The sequence below is a fragment of the Leguminivora glycinivorella genome, chromosome 13, assembly GCF_023078275.1.
Source record: "Leguminivora glycinivorella isolate SPB_JAAS2020 chromosome 13, LegGlyc_1.1, whole genome shotgun sequence".
NCBI lineage: Eukaryota > Metazoa > Arthropoda > Insecta > Lepidoptera > Tortricidae > Leguminivora > Leguminivora glycinivorella.
Window position 1 is genome coordinate 18,624,780 of NC_062983.1, and position 17,336 is coordinate 18,642,115.

Below are 17,336 nucleotides of genomic sequence, written 5' to 3' on the forward strand. Positions count from 1 at the left end.
GGCATCTGACCAAGTTCACGAGTGCCCACCAGGCGGGATCTTAGTTGCGAAAGTGTTAAACTTTACGTTTACAATATAGAACTCCTGGGCACCCTACAGTTTATGCACAATATCTAGGCTTTATAATTACCCGTAACGGCCCGGCCGCGACATTCGCCTAAGCGCGACATCAGTGAGCGGCGGCCATACATTGGAGCGAGACACAGCGATGGGACTTTTCATTCGCACGTATGGGTGCCGCTCACCGCTGTCGCGTTTAGACCAATGTCGTGGCCGGGCCGTAATGCACACAAACAACTGTGTTTAGACTGCACGCACTCGTGTGTCAAGCCGTTCCGTGTAATTGCTACTTTATCGTTTAAGCTATAAGTGTTATGTTAGCATGTGCGAGTTAGTTATGGCAAAGATATATTGATTGTATTAAATGCGTCAACTGTAAGGTCTAAGACAATTTCGTGCTCTGAAATTAAGTGCTAAAGTGCTGAACACCTTAGTCAATAGGGAACTTGACTGTACTTAAAATAAAATATTTTATACCATGCACGAAATAAAGCATCAGATAAAAATAAGAAAAACATGGATAGAAGTTATTTTTAAATCCTATTTCTATTGAATAAGTCAGGTAGAAATATATAAAGTAACTGAGTTGACCTTAACGTCACTCAATTCGATTTCATATTAATTCCATATTAGCAAGACGTTGAAATTCGTTTATTAAAAAAAATTGAAAAAAAATCCCACACAAAAACCTGTAAAAAGTAACTAAGGGCTGGACCGATTTTGGTAGAACATGGCTAAAAAATATTGCTAGAAAACACCCTTTCAAAAAAACCGCATCCAAATCGTTTAAGAGCTACGGTGCAGAGACAGACTGAAACTGACAGAGTGAAACTTATAACACCCATGTTTTTGCGGCGGAGGTTAAAAATACATGGTGACGTAAAGTGGCATTTATTCCGGCTTTCCAACTCGAGGATACGTTCTTGTTCTTAGATTTTATCTTGCCTATAACAATCAATAAGTCTTTGGTTAAAGCTCTTTTTTTGATCGTTTTTATTTTGTCACGTCAGTGGCGGATTGTGATGCGACCGCGGTTACGAACCGCGAGCGCGCTGAAAGTGAACATTAATTGGGACACGGGACGCGTTTGCCACAGTGTAGCCGTTGTAAGTGTATTGCATATTGATTGTCACTACGTCTAGCGGTTTACTTCACCTCTCACTCTTACTTGATAAGTGGGAGGGAGCTGCGAGACTGAACTGAATGTGTCTTATTCAAAAATAATCACTTATGTTATGGTGACAATTGGCAATAAACTTATAATAATTGTGTTGTAATTTGAAATGTTTGTACATGTAAGTAATGGCGGTACTTTATTTGTGTAAACTGGTCTACTTCTCTGAATTATTAAAACGACGAGAATTTATGTCAAACGCCTATGCAAATGTTAAAATGTGAATGTTGCACACGTGTCTAATATTTTAAAATAAAAAAGCCATGTAATAGTACGCCAAATATTAACAAGGTACTGTTTTACACTGTGTGGTTTTGTCTTAAACTGACATAAATCTCCGTTAACCTTAGGAAACTCTTTACATTATTTTTTCGATGCCAACGTCGGACGAAAAAGATGGATTAATCCGTCACACACCACAAAGCAAAATAAACTTTATGTGCAGTGTGCTAAAGTTAACCTCAGTTTACGCAGTTCTGCGTTTGAATGACACTTTCGTTTGACAGGGCGTTGAAAAGGTTAACTAAACTTTGTTATAAATAAACTTCCGCCAGTACTTGCCCCAAGAATGTGTCGCACGTGTTAAAAACTCATGGTTGGTAGATGGAGAACGGAGCGCGATCTCACCTGCGGCACCTGACCGAGTACTTCAGCCTGCTGTACGAGTTCAGCAAGATGGGCGAGGAGGAGGGCAAGTTCATGCTGCGCATCAACGCCATCGCCAGCATGGTCAGCTTCTACCTCGGCCAGAACACCGCCACGGTCAGTCGTGCTCATAAACAAATCTAATCCTCACTTAGGTATTGGAGCAGCGACACAAATTAGTCTTGGCCTCCGACACGAGTTTACGCCAGTTGCCAGTTTGGAGATCGCATAAATCAGCTTGGCCCAATTGTAATCCTTAGTCGGCACTAACTGATTTATAGTCAGTTAAAGTATTACACTCAATAGTGATTTATTTAGTGAGATTTTCAACAGTAAAACACATCTTTGACGCCTGGGAAAGAGCTCAAGATGCTGTTGGAATTTTCTGTGATCTATCAAAGGCCTTTGATTGCGTTGATCACGAGAATTTAAAGAGAAAATTGAGCCACTATGGGGTTAAAGCTGCTGCCCTTGACCTTGTTTCATCGTACCTTTCCGACAGAACTCAGCGAGTTGTTATCAATGGGACTCAATCAGCAGGTTCACCGGTAGCACTTGGAGTGCCTCAAGGTTCAATTCTCGGTCCCTTCCTGTTCTTAGTATACATTAATGATCTACCGAAACTAGTGCAAGATAAACATGATATAGTGTTATTTGCTGACGACACTTCTCTTATATTCAAAGTTGACAGAAAGGAAAGCAGCTTCGATAACATCAACGATGCACTGTCTAGCATAACAGACTGGTTTACGGCGAATAACTTACTTCTAAACGCCAAGAAAACCAAGTGCATCAGATTTGCGCTTCCGAACGTTAAGCAGGTAAATAACAGTAAGATCCAAATGAAAGGTGAAACGCTGGAATTTGAAGATCGAACGGTTTTCCTTGGAGTCACTTTGGATTCAAAACTGCAATGGCATGCACATATAGCCACTTTAGCTGGCAAACTTAGTTCTGCAGCTTACGCAGTAAGGCGAATCAGACAACTAACAAACGTAGAGACGGCCAGGCTGGTATACTTTAGCTACTTCCACAGTGTTATGTCATATGGGATCCTGTTATGGGGAAAAGCTGCAGACATTCAGGCTATTTTTGTGCTGCAAAAACGAGCAGTCCGTTCAATCTACGGATTGGGCGGTCGAGCATCTTTAAGAGAAAAATTCAAAGAGGTGAACATTCTTACCGTTGCCTCTCAATACATATACGAAAATATTATGTATGTTCGGAAAAATATCCACGAATTCAAGCTTAACAGTGACATCCATAACTATAACACAAGGAACAAACATAAACTTGCTGTGACCGCCCACCGTCTCCGTAAGGTTGGTACGTCTTTCGTCGGGAACTGTACACGTTTTTATAACAAAGTACCAACCGATATAGTGGATTTGCCATTTGACAAATTTAAGGCACGCATTAAGCGTTTGTTGTTATGTAAGGCGTACTACACTGTGAAGGATTTTATAGATGATAGGGATGCCTTTAAGGTGGTTGCTTGTCAATAGATGAATGAAGTCGTATATATTTTTTCATCTTCTCTGCATTGTGTAATTAAGCATACTAGTGTTCAATTGACGTATGAGAACATATTCTCGTCTGATTATATTGTTTTTATTTAAGTTTAGTTGTGGACACTTGGAGACCTTATACATCTCCAAGATTATGTGTTTAATGTTTAATGTTTATCTTACTTTAATTTTATTGTATAAATCTATATTTCCTTCCTTTGTAACATACGAGCACAGAATATAGTGTCTTACAGCTATGTTTTATTATTTGAATATTTAATTTAGCCTGGCAGCTTGAACATGTCATGCACACTTACGAGGTGCGGTCCAAATGTCTCCGGCCCGAAAAATATGGCGGAAGAGTTTAAAAAAAGTATGGATATCATTGTGTTCGTCATTTATTCCACTTTTTTGGTGTATAGTTTCTTTAGGTGTCTGTTGGCTGTAGGTTTTTTTACGGTGTTTAGTGCTAGGTTAGTGCCCAAACTTTTATCGTGCTTACAGCGACTTGTATCGTGCGAGATGAGTGAAAAACCGTGAGTTCATGAAACTTGAGACCAGCATAGACACCGCGTAGCGAGTTTTTTGAATGCAATTGCTACTGTAGATGAAACCATGGTTATGTAAGACGATACTCTGTACAAAAGAAAATTAATAGAGTGACAACGTCATGGTGAAAAGGCACCTAGAACAACCTCTGTCACAAAATGCACGAAAAAAGATAAAGGCTACGGTATTCTAGGGTTGTCACGAAATTCTAACGATTTACATAAAAGAAGGGTAGACTACGGTAAATAGCAGATGCTACGCAATATTTTTTGTGCAATTAGGATAGCAGATTATGCAGAATAGTCTTTAAAAACTTAGCAGAGGCACAAGGGCATCTCCGCGACAATTTCCCCGTTCACGCTGCTTCATTTTACAAGGTTGCTTTGACGAAATGTGTCTTCAAAAATATTCGGCACCTACCTTATATTCGAGACGTGACCCCAAGTGATTATTATTTGTTCTAAAAACTTAAGGTAGACTGAAGTAGAAAAAAAAATCTTCGTTTTACGAAGTGACCCGTGCGGTTTAGGGCGATTTTGAGGACAAAAATCTTTATTATTTTTATTAGGTGATGGAGAAGCTTATAAAGAGATTTGAAAAGTGCGTTGTGACAGAGAAAGACTATATTAAAAAATAAAAATAAAATTGTAAAGATATGTAAGCCCTTTCTTTGTTAGGCCGGAAACTTTTGGACCGCACCTCGTAAAAGTCTTTGCTGCGGTGGCGTCGTTGATCGGGTCGCCACCTTCCCGAATAAAGGTTGAGGGAGGCGATGGTTGTGATTTAAAATAGTCGGTTGCACCAAACCGTCCGTTACCGAATTTAGCGTTCGCAATTTTTTTTGTGTGGGAATTTCCATAGATTTCTGCTGCGTGACGTTGATGTATCTGTTAACTGTGGTTGATGCAACTGGCCCTTAGTTCTCTAATCGAGTATGTTTGCAGTGCCGGCTCTATCATTTTAAGTTTTAAGCTATGATATACCTCAACAAGAGTTGCATCACTTGAAAGAGTCATTGGTCTTCAACTGCTCAAAAATTGTGAAAGAAAAGGAGGAGAGGAGAAGTTGTTTTCTCAAAGTTATATTTGTCTCAGGTGGAATCACCATCGGAAGAAGCAGGCGGCAGCGGAAGCGGAAGCGGTAGCGGCAGCGGGAACACAGAAAGTGCCGGCGACAAGCTAAGGCCCGGTGCTTTGGACAAAATGGTGGCGTTGGTCGCCGGTCTGGTGGAGCGGTCGCGGGACGCCAACGGGCACTTGGCGCTGCAAGATGCTGATGCTAAAGCACTGCTTCATGCAAAGGTAACAATAACCGTTCAAATCTGAAATGAGTCGGTATAATATCTCAGTAGGTGAATCTCAAAATTATTATAAGTATTGGTTACTGTCCAATGCGCAATCGACATATACATATTACTTGTTGTTCTATGACTTTTACAGTACGTACTGTCGGTGTCGGTACTTGTGTTAATACTGAATAATGTAGACTTGTTGTTCACACTAGGGTTTCCCGTTCATCTACCAACAAACGCGCGACTGCCTAAGTTTACAGCAGACGCGCGCGTTAGTATTCGCGCTGTGTCGCTGGAACGAGCCGCTCGCGCAGAAGATCGTCAGCATGATCTTCCAGGCCATCGCCAAGCACTCCGAGGTACGAGACCTGTAACGATTCGGTAAAGCATTGTCCTTATTTTTGTCGTATTTCGTGATTCATATTATTCCCTTTGTCAACAGAGCTGCGGGTCCTTCTTCAAGTTGCTGACCTTATTAGTCGAGGGAAGCGGCGGAGGCGCGGGTGCGAGCGGAGGGCTACCTTGCTTCACACAACTAGTTCTGGCGAGACTATGGGACTGTGCGGACGTGTGCCCTCACGCCGCGCTAGAGTGGCTCGCGTTACAGGTAACACAAATACGCGTCACAAGTATTCTGTTCTCTGTAAGCTTTATGAAAATCACCGCGTGTATGTCACGGGCGGTACAGGAATTAGCGACTCGCGGATATTTAGTTTTCACTTTTAGCTTCGGGTTTGAAATCGCATTCGTTCGTAAAATGTCTGTCCGTGTCAGGTCCCTCGCAACAAGGCGGCCCACGCGTGGGCGCTGCGCACGGCGGAGCGCTGGGTGGAGCCGCAGCTGCTGGCGGCGGGCGCGGCGCGCGTGCGCGCGGCGGCGGCGCTGCTGCTGGTGGCGCTGGTGCCGTCGCAGCACTTCCGCCAGGGCTACGCGCGCGCGCGCCCGCCGCCCGCCGCCCACCACGTGCCCAAGCTGCCCGACACCGCGCACCACACGCTGCACCAGGTCAGCCGAACGTACACCTTGCTAGCTCCGCCGGTTGCTAACCTGATACAGTCGATACTAAACGGCAGCCTTCTTTCAACTCGCTTCCGATGCAAAATCAGAAGGTACTACACTATGTAAATAAAACCTACGAGTCCGCATGTCAAAATAGTTACTCCGAAGTAAGTTAAAACAATTAAGTAGTGCAATCGACAGCGTTCACTGACTTGCTCAGTTTTCACTACCGTCTTTTTCTACGAGGCGGTTTCATATTCTGAGGTGTCAACAAACTCTACTAAACGTCTATATTTGCAGGTGTACACGATGCTGCTGGGCAAGCTGAAGGCCGCGCGGAAGTACACGGACATCGCGGTGCACGGCACCATGAAGCTCACGGCGTACTTCGGCGTCATGTCGTACTGCGTCGTCAGTCGCGTCGAGAAGCTCATGGTAAGGGGAACCTCCTTTGCATACAATATTGATGAAATGTACTCACAAAATCCCATTTAAACAACATTAGTTCTGCAACACACCGGTTGTGCTCATTGTAAACAATTTTCAGCAGTTAATAGTTATTTCCGTGTTAATTTTGTTTAGACTGCGATCTCCTTGTCAATTAGATCTAATTAGATATGATCGTTTGCACTATGGTTTCATTTTAGCCCGCTAGTCGATAGATCTGTTGTACAAAACTACTAATTTTACTATTAATTTTCGTTTTGTTTCCCATCTAGTTTGGCCAATACTTCAACGATCTCTGGGACCTCTACCACCCGGCGATATCAGAGCCCTCGGTAGCGGTTCACCCGAACAAACAGGCGCTATTGACATTCTGGCACGCCGTATGCGTCGACTGCGCGGAGAACGTTCAGCTGGCGGTGGCCAACCAGCGGCTCACGAAGCATATAGCCTTCAATTATATACTGTAAGTTGTTGTAATTAGTCTTCCGTATAAATATCAAGCCTAGCTTAGGTTCAAAATGGCTATATTTATCATAACTCTCCTTTCGCAGAGCCGACCACGAGGACGGCGAAGTGGTAGCCTACAACCGCGCCATGCTGCCTCCCTACTACGCCCTGCTGCGGCTCTGCTGCCGGCGCTCGGGCGCCTTCGCGCGCTCGCTCGCGCAGCACCAGAACATACACTGGGCGTTCCGGAACATAGCTCCCCACGCGCACTTGTACCCCGGCGCTGCCGAGGAACTACTGAGGTAAGTTACTTATTTACAAGCTGATGAGGACAGTACAGTAGTCCTACAAGTACTACGCTCTGCTCGCGCAGCACCAGAACATACACTGGGCGTTTATTACTATTGGTTCGCGTCTCCAATTGCCCGACTCAGCACGCCACTCGTGTGACGCTTCGGACCTTCGGCCCTACGCGGAGCTCGGTCTTGGGGCTTCCCTACTGCTACTTAGGTACGTTCCAAATGGCAGTGGATTTTGTAAGTCACGCCACGTTTACTCTTTAGATTTTTAATCCCAGCAGCGCAGCAGCTTTTTTAAATATGACTCTTAAACGGCTTCTAGTTCCCTGACAATGAATTACATGGTGAAAATTTTTTCCTTATATTTTTTGATAATTTTACTACTCTTCGAAGCCATGTAAAAATTAGATACATTCAATAACTAGTTTAGTCATTGATAAGCCATATGTTGTGCCTTATATGAGATGTGTTCAGTATCGTGTTTGTGTGCAGGCTAGCACGCATCCTGGCCGCGCGCGGCAGCGGCAGCAGCGGCAACAGCAACAGCAGCAGCAGCAGCAGCGGGGAGACGGACGGCAGGGAAGCGGCCGCCTTCCGCCGCAGCACGCTCTCCGCCTATCTACAGGGTAAAAACCTTACCCATTTCCACTTAGCAACCCGTCCAAGGAGATTTTTTGTAACTGAACCTTTAACAAATTCCGCTCTCTGCGTTCGCGACCTTGACAAACAGCTAACGACTGACAAAATTATTTGCGAAAACTGAACTCTATTGTTTAACATTTTGTTGCCTCGTAACATTGGAGTGTGCTTTCAGGTTTAAATGGCAGGACGTGTTGGACGACGCTGATATCGGCGTTCTGCACGCTTGTTGAAAACGAGGACGACAGGCTGTACGTCGTCTACAATGGAGGACTGCAGATGACCTTCGAGGTTAGTGCGCTTTCCAGTCTAAGAAATGAGATTCAAAAAATGTTAAACGAATCGAAGAATATAGCGCGCCGCGCAGAACTCGCTACGGAGGATATGAACATGTATGACCAATAGCAAACGGTCGAATTTAATCTAAATGATTTAGTTTGGAAATATTCTTCTATTCAACGTTTTGTTCGGTAGATCCGTTAGCTATATCACTAACTATTTTAGTTTGTTAAAATGTGTTAGGTAATGCAAGAATTCGTCTGCAGGCTTTACACAGTTTACACGCAGTGGTAGTGGAGGGCGGGAGCGGGTCGCACGGCGTGCGGGAGGAGCTGCTGGCGGCGCTGCGCTGGGCGCGCGCGCTGTGCCGCACGCTGCGCACGCGGCGCGACGCCAAGGAGGCCCGCGCGCTGCTGCTGGCCTGCAAGGACTGGCCCGAGTGCGCGCGCCGCACCATCACCATGCTCAACCTGCACGCCCGCCCCAAGCAGCTGCGCGACCTGGCGCTAGGTGACTGATGGACTTCTTACTTTCTCTACGTTCGGGACATACAAGCGCTTGCGATACTTTTTATACATAATCTCGTGCGTGATTTCTACAGTTCGGCAGTTGGCCTGCGTGTGCGTACTGAGAGTACTTATACATTATCCCCCTTATTCATAAACGTACTCTAAAGTTATCAAGCCGATAAAGTTCGTTTGTCCTTTTCTGTCACACCAATACGTCGGAAAGGGACAAACGAATTTTATTGGCTTGATAACTTTAGAGTACGTTTATGAATATGGGGGTATGTGTTTTGTGTTTGCGCACTGACTTCGTAGATGCTCCGAGCCTCGGCTCTACGCGGAACTTTACCTTCGGCCTTCTCATTTAGACACTTGTTTTATTGGTGTGTGGTGGAGTACTGACTGATTGACCCTTACACGGACATTTGGACTTCCGCTTGCCCATTAGCGATGGTCAACATCACGTTTCACGTCAACGTCACGTCTTTTTATAGACTAGCGCTAATCCAAACTTTTTATAGACAATTTTTACCAGCATCAACGGACTTATTCCTACGAGGGATCTCTTCCAGTTAACCTTAGAGTACAGTCAAATGTAAAAATATGTACGTGTGTATGTCCAATAGCATCTCAGGCCGGTGTAATAGGAGCGTAGTACCATATTTATGAGACGATTTTTTCGATAGATATTTTTGCACTTGACTGTATCGGACATTGTTAATGAATTAGTAAAGTATTGTTTAATGTCGATGTGTGTGTGTGTGTGTGGCTCCCGGCGCAGGCGTGCTGCGCGAGCTGGTGATGATCGGCGGCGGCGCGGCGCTGGGCGCGCTGGTGCCGCTGGCGGCCGGCGTGCACGCCAGCGCGCGAGGAGCCGCGCGCCCGCGCACGCGCGCGCACCTGCACCCCTGCGCACCCAGGCCGCCGCAGCCGCCGCACCAGGCCACCGTCTACCGCCCCTACCACAAGTTTATTGGTGAGTGTAAAAAACACGCGTCGGACGCCGAAACGGGTCCGTCTATAGATCCTACTGCGAGTTTAATGGAGAGTAGGGAATGCGGAACCGGAGGCGGTTCCAAAAATTTCATTTCTCGGTCTTCAGTGGGACGGAAACCGGGAGTCCCAGTTTTTTCCCGGTTTTTAGTATTTTTTGGATTCCATACCCCAAAGGGGAAAAAGGAACCTTTACGGTCTACAAGTCGTATCACAAGTTAATCGGTCAGTATGCGACCGTCGACGTATAGTCCGCACGTGATCCTGTAGGAAGCGTACCTAGGAAACAAAAGTCCCCTGGCAGGAATATACTTAAATCGTAGCAATGCACCTAGTTCCAGATAAATCTTCTGATAATCTTACAATACACCATGCACGTGATGTAATACGAACAACTTTTTCCCCTCACTAGCTCGGAAACACGTGTTTTGTCCTTTAATACCAGCGGGTAAAAACGCATTTTATCCACTAGTGGGTAAAGTAATTTGACCTTGAATAAAGTCAAATTAAATGCTTTAAAATTGATAAAAGTAGGTGAATCTAGTAATAAAGATGATTTACCACCCGTGGAACTACTGGAAGCAGTGATAAACGCATTTTTTGCGTTGTAGTTTCCTCGCTATAGTGAGGGGAAAAGTTTTGTGTTACACTCGGGTGCAAATATATTTTACTTCTCGTGTGTTAAAAAACTCGCAAGTTCAGGATTCTATTCTCGAACCACTCGCTTCGCTCTTGGTTCAACTATAGAATCCTTTCACTTGCTCGTTTTTCAATTTCACACTCGGCGTTAAAATACAACTTTGCCCCCTTGTATAACAAATAACTATTATGCTTTGATTGTTTCCAGATAGATTAAATACTCTCTATAGTTTTATTCCTTTTAACTTGTAATAATATGTACGCAGACACGTGTTGCCGCGTGGCGTGGCGACAGCGCTGCATGTCGGAGCAGCTGGTGCTGCTGTCGGCGCTGTGCGCGCTGGAGGCGGTGCCGCTGCGGTTCAACTACTTCGCCGCCTTCTGGCACGAGGTCGCCACCACGCCGGTCAGTACTCACTATTGTCTTAAAGCCCAGGGGTTTTCAGGGGGTAAGTGTGGCGTACAGCATCATTATAAGGGGGGTGCGGAACCGTGGGACAAGTAGACAACTAATAGTTCAGTAATGTGTGATGGGTCCACTTCTCACAGGGGTGGGGGCATGGACATTTCCTTTTAGGCAACAGGGAGGCGTGTTTAAAAAAAGTTTGGATCTCAGTCGTATGTTCAACGGATAAGCTGTGCCATTTTAAATCGTTCTCCCGGTGTGAAGTGTAGCGCATAATTTTGCGGTCATATGAAACCGACTGAAACAAAAACGACCAAAGTACGCGAACTCTGAAAGAGTTTACATTAAAATGAAGTTTTGGTACACATAAGCGAACCGGGTCAGCGCACCTGCAAAGGTGTGTGAAGAACGGGCTCCAATCAAGGAGAAGTCCTCCCGCGCCAATGTGGATAAGGAGGGGTTCACACTGGTGCAAAGGAAGAGCAAGGCGCGTAGGGCGCCTCGTAAGACTCTGTGTGGTACCGCGGAGCCGATTACTTCTGGTCTGCGAGTTGCTACACCGAGTAAAGCGCTCTACGTGTCGCGCTTGCATTACTCCGCCGGGGCTGATGAGGTGGTGGAGTACGTTCGCCGGAAGACTGGCTACACGCTGAGGGTTCAACAGCTGCAGTCGCGCCATTACGTGCACTTCACTTCATTTGTTGTGCGCGTGCCACGCACGCTGCAGGACACCATCGCGTGCGCAGACTTCTGGCCGAAGGGTGTGGTATTTCGGCGGTTCCGGGGCAACCTGCCGAATCCTACGCCGAGTCAGACGACGCAACGGAGCCACGCTGTTACGTCGTCGCCCAAATCTAATGTTTAATTTGTTTATGCTACATTGTTTAAGTTTTTTATCAATTTTGTTTCTAATTTTTTTCTCATGTTGGTAGTTATGGCAATAAAAATATTTTTATTTATTTATTTATTTTATTTATTTTTTGTATGTCTTTTGTATTATTTTTTTTGTAAGTCTTGTTTTGTATTTTTGTAGTTTCACAGTGCCTTGGTGTAAACTGTAATGCTGTGTTACTTTTTGATTAAATAAATAAATAAATAACACAATGCGTGTTAGTATTTTTTACTAAAATTTCTGGTTTTATTACAGGGAGACACAAAGCTAGAAGAAATGCTACTAGAGTGCAGCGTAGTATCGGAGTACGTCGACGCGGTGTTTGACGAGCGAGAGTCGCTCGAGGACCCCGCCATACACGACTTCGTGAAGCATTATTACCCTAAGGTACGTGTATATTCGCGAGCGCGAATTTTTTTCATATTATTGACTCAATTTATAAAGACTCAACCCGCTAGTGGAGAGGAAGGTGGGATTCTATCAAAACCCTTGTCTTTCATAGGCCAAATGTACTTGTAGGTCCATAACTGTATCGGGATGCCCATTTCGGTGTATTTTCAGTAGGGCCCTTCGGTTTCCTAGTGCTCATCATCACGCTTGCTCCTTTGACTCTCTGAGACGTTTTTTTTATTTATTTTTTATTTATTTATTTATTTTATTTTATTTTTTATGGGATAGGAGGCACACGAACAGACAGGTCGCCTGATGGTAAGCAATAACTGCCGCCTATGGACACCCGAAACACCAGTGTTGGAGGTGCGTTGCCGGCCTTTAAAATGGGTGTACGCTCTTTTCTTGAAAGTTTGAAGGTCGTATTGGTCCAGAAATACCGCAGGCGACAATTCTGCTGGCATAAGTTTTATAAAGAACTCCACTTCGGACTGTATTTTAGACACATGATATTTAGATTACGACGTAACTTTGTAACTTTAATTGATGCAAGGCAACACCACATTAATTGATAGGTACAATTTCAATGGATTATTGTCTTTCAAAGGTTTGTCAATGACTAAAATCCTCCTTTCATTTAAGGCGAGATGATCTGTCAATTAAACTAACCAATCCAAGGGGGTGAGGTGCGCGGCGTCCGGGCAGCCCCGCCCGCGCGGCTCTGTTCGCTTGTCGCACACGGGAACTCAAATTCGCGCGGCAGAATGGCACAGACGGATCGCAGTATAATGATCGCCGTATTTTAACTGGGCTTTCTTAGTTATTTCATGAAATAGGAGGCAAATGAGCAGCTGTATCGACTGATGATAAACAATCACCGCCTTCATTTTTTTTTTATTAGGTTTCAGCATTTGTGTAAGTACTTAAGGTGGTTCGCTTTCCATACAAAAAACAACTGTCATTTATTGTCACCGCACACTACAACTAAATGAAAATATGCGCATACATCTACTATACATTATCCATCGTCGCGGTATTGAATGAAATACATTGTTTCTTACAGAAATCATGGACAAATCCATGTGAATTTTTATTTAATTTTACGTAAATGTGCGTGCCAAATCTTGTGTACAGACACAGAGCCGTCATATTTCGCGCATTTTTAGTTGACATTGTCATCAGTGATATTTGGCTCTTGACAAGTAATTATTTAAAGATATTGGTATAGTTAACTCAAGCAGACTCGGAAATAATGACGCATTTTGTCAATAAAGATACATATCGTGTATTTCGACACTGCTAGTGTAAATCGAAATGGCGTCTCGGTCAAATGGCTGACTATAATATGATGCAGGAGATCCCGAGTTCCAGTCCGAAGTTTTTTTTTTTAATCATTTGAGCTTTTTTTGGATTAATAAAGTTTTTTTTATATATTTTTTAATGTAATATTTGACTATTACTATATTTCTTTCATATTTTTTATTTTCATACAAAAATACAATACAATCCTTTATTATGCCATTGTTGATAAAATAAAATATTACACGTCAGGTACATAGGTCATAGTGTGGGCATAAGTATTAGTAATGTGCTGTACTCCTTGCATTTACTGAGCTGGTTGACCTATGTTATTGTTGTGTGAATGTTTTTCTTCAACAACTAAATGGTTATGAAATAAAACTATGAAAACGGACTAAATCGCGTATAATGAATTTAAAATTCGCGATTTAATCCGTTTCCATAGTTTTATTTCGTGAGTAACTATCGCGGTAACTGAAGACAATATTAACTAAATGGTTATAAATAATACTTACTTACTACTTACTTGGCTGGCGCGATAACCCAAAATGAGTTTTGGCCTCCAACACAAGAGCACGCCCCTTTGCTCGGTCTTGAGCGGTATCGCGCCAGCTTTCGCCGACGCCGAGCTCACGGAGGTCAACCTCCACTCTATCCGCCCAACGATATTTTGGGTGACCAGCAGGACGGCGTCCATTCGGTCTTCCCAAGTAGGCTCTTTTGACTGCCCGATCTTCACTCATTCTTTCAAATAATAATTATCATCAAATTAATTTAGCCCTAGTTCAGACACAGCGGAAACCGCGCGGATGCAAACCGCGTGGACCGGAACGTTCATACTACAACCGCGCGGTGTAGTGTGAACGGTCTAGTACTATGCTATTAAAATAAGATCCGCGCGGTAGATCCGCGCGGTTTGCATCCGCGCGGTTTCCGCTGTGTCTGAACTAGGGCATAATCTGGTCCAGGAGTACTAACTTTTGCCCGCGGCTTCGCTCGCGTTAGAAAGAGACAAAAAGTAGCCTATGTCACTCTCCATCCCTTCAACTATCTCCACTTAAAAAAAACCGGCCAAGAGCGTGTCGGGCCACGCTCAGTGTAGGGTTCCGTAGTTTTCCGTATTTTTCTCAAAAACTACTAAACCTATCAAGTTCAAAACAATTTTCCTAGAAAATCTTTATAAAGTTCTACTTTTGTGATTTTTTCATATTTTTTAAACATATGGTTCAAAAGTTAGAGGGGGGGGACGCACTTTTTTTTCCTTTCGGAGCGATTATTTCCGAAAATATCAATATTATCAAAAAACGATCTTTGTAAACCCTTATTCATTTTTAAATACCTATCCAACTGTTCGGTGCAATGCACCTTCAACACGTTTCGGGCCTCGTGCGGCACGTGTGCCCAGTCAGCAATTTACTCTATGTTAGCCAATTTTCATTTACCTAAAATTAGTGCACTTTTGAGAACCGTCGTGGCCGGGTGCATTCGATAACATAACATAACATTCATATAACATTTTAATATTTTAAATAAACAGAATAATCTCTACTCTTCTCCGGACTTTTCATCAACCAACGCGAAACCCGCTCTTCTACATGGTCCTTCGAATCGGATCTCGCGCGTTTAATACTTTGGTTGATAATCGTGTGAGGTGAACGAACTTAAAATCAACGAGTGAGGGTTGCAGCGTTTGAAGGAGTGGAGTAGCAGAGTTTCAACAGCAACAGTAGTGGTATTGGCAGTAACAGAGCAGCGCTAGGAGATATTCAAGTAAGATCTTTCCTTATTTTACTTATAATCATCAATCAACATGGCCTACGTTCAGCGTCAAGCGGAGATTCAACGTCTAATTGAGGCATCTTACGCTAACTTTAGAAAAGACAGTTCGGACAGGAAAACGAAGCTTGAATATTTTAAAACACGTTTAGACACCTTAAACTTATTATGGAGTGAGTTCCAGTTTAACCATGAACAGTTGGGTATGGTGGAGAGTCAATCTAGTTCGTATTTTACTAACAGGATTTATGAGAGTACTAAGGAATCATATACCACTTTCCACGCCAAGCTAACAGCAGGGTATCAAGAATTATCCGAGAAAAACATTGAATCTAAGACCGACCTGAACGCTTCAAGTGCAAGCACATTAAGAGGGGGTCGTACGAAATCCTCGAAAAGTGCATTCGGCGTTTAACAAATGCTGCTCACATTTCTAAATTAAATGAAATAAAATAAATGTAGTTATTATCTTAAAGAGTGTGTCTACAACTTTTGACTATTCACAATCTCCAATTATTAACGGTGTAATAACTAAACCCACACAAAGTTGACCTAAAATGAGAAAAACGTATGTCGCCGTTTAGTAAACTTTGTTAAAAAAATTCAATACTTTAGTTATAACATTAAGTGATTCTAAAAGCCAGATAAATGGACTACAGGTTTTGAGGTTTTTTATATTTTTCCTCTCAAAGGCAACAAAGAAATTTTACCTTAAATTTAAACTATCGTAAAATTTCCATACATTCGCCATTGCTGTCAGAATTCTCCTTTCGATTAGACGCCCTGAGCGGCTCATCGGAGGCAGACGTGTCGCCGGTCGCTCCGCGTTGACGTTTAAATTTGACAAATATTTTGACAGAAAATAGTGTACGTACACGAAAAACCATACCAGTGTAAAACTGTGCTCAAAATAAATAGGGTAAATCAATAATGTCAGGTGGAGATCCAATCTCATTTAAAGTTTAAAGGTGCATGGCTTGTGCATAAAAAATAAATAAAAATATATCACATTATTAAAGAAAATAACGAACACAACCGAATGAGTATAAATGATTTCATTCTAGTTCGGTTAAATTGAAAAAAGTTTCATGTTTTCTTTTACTCATCGGAATACATTTTCATTACGCTGGTATTAACAGTACGTCATTTTAAAAATATATATGACAGCACCTACGTCAAATTTTGTCAACCAAACTTCACAGGTTGTATGTAAACAATTACAATTTAATTTATTCATACATATATTCAGATACTTATTAATTGATTCTTACTTAGAAAAGAAAAAAGGGGAATGCGAGCGGGTATAGGTTTAGTGCTTCTAGTTCAAATTTAATTGTATATATAAAAAAATGTCTCAATTTCATTAAAGATTTACTCTGTGCATACCACGAACACGTAACCGTAAGTTGAAAACAATAATAATTATAAAGTACCAGCGGACCGCAAGGCGGTATGGGAGAGCAAGCAGCTACACGGGCGGTTCTACAAGGCCCTCACGGGACCCGATGTAGACCTGCTCGCATCGGTGAACTGGTTACGATTCGGGGACCTCTTCGGAGAAACCGAGGGTTTTATTGCCTGTGCAATTGCCGACGAAGTTATGATGACGAACAACTACCTGAAATATATCCTGAAGGACGGTACGGTCGACATTTGTCGGGCATGCCGCCGTCCCGGAGAGTCACTCAGGCATATCATCTCCGGTTGTTCTCATCTAGCTAACGGTGAGTACTTGCACAGGCATAATCTCGTAGCCAGGATCATTCACCAGCAGCTTGCTCTTCAATACGACCTTGTGGACCGCGAAGTACCGTACTACAAGTACATACCTGCGCCAGTTCTCGAAAATGGTCGTGCCACGCTCTATTGGGATCGATCTATTATCACTGACAGGACTATTGTAGCCAATAAGCCTGACATTGTCATAATAGATCGATCGCAACGCCGGGCCGTGCTCGTCGACATCACCATCCCCCATGATGAGAATCTCGTGAAAGCCGAGAAGGACAAGTCCAGTAAGTACCTAGACTTGGCTTACGAGATAACCGCCATGTGGGATGTTGATTCGACGATCATTGTCCCGATAGTCGTTTCAGCG

The 17,336-nt window shown here is 43.4% G+C and overlaps 1 protein-coding gene across 1 annotated transcript in view; it reads left to right on the forward strand.

The window, feature by feature from the left end:
• The window catches only part of LOC125232317 (ubiquitin carboxyl-terminal hydrolase puf), a 45,567-nt gene extending 32,753 nt beyond the window's left edge, over positions 1-12,814 (forward strand). The window contains 15 exon segments of the mRNA XM_048137943.1: positions 1,838-1,996; positions 5,031-5,237; positions 5,440-5,586; positions 5,670-5,834; positions 6,002-6,232; positions 6,527-6,661; positions 6,946-7,136; positions 7,225-7,422; positions 7,912-8,045; positions 8,234-8,349; positions 8,604-8,847; positions 9,625-9,819; positions 10,742-10,881; positions 12,029-12,160; positions 12,806-12,814. Of these exon segments, the coding sequence (XP_047993900.1) occupies positions 1,838-1,996; positions 5,031-5,237; positions 5,440-5,586; positions 5,670-5,834; positions 6,002-6,232; positions 6,527-6,661; positions 6,946-7,136; positions 7,225-7,422; positions 7,912-8,045; positions 8,234-8,349; positions 8,604-8,847; positions 9,625-9,819; positions 10,742-10,881; positions 12,029-12,160; positions 12,806-12,814 (2,403 nt within the window).
• Positions 12,815-17,336: the final 4,522 nt, after the last annotated feature.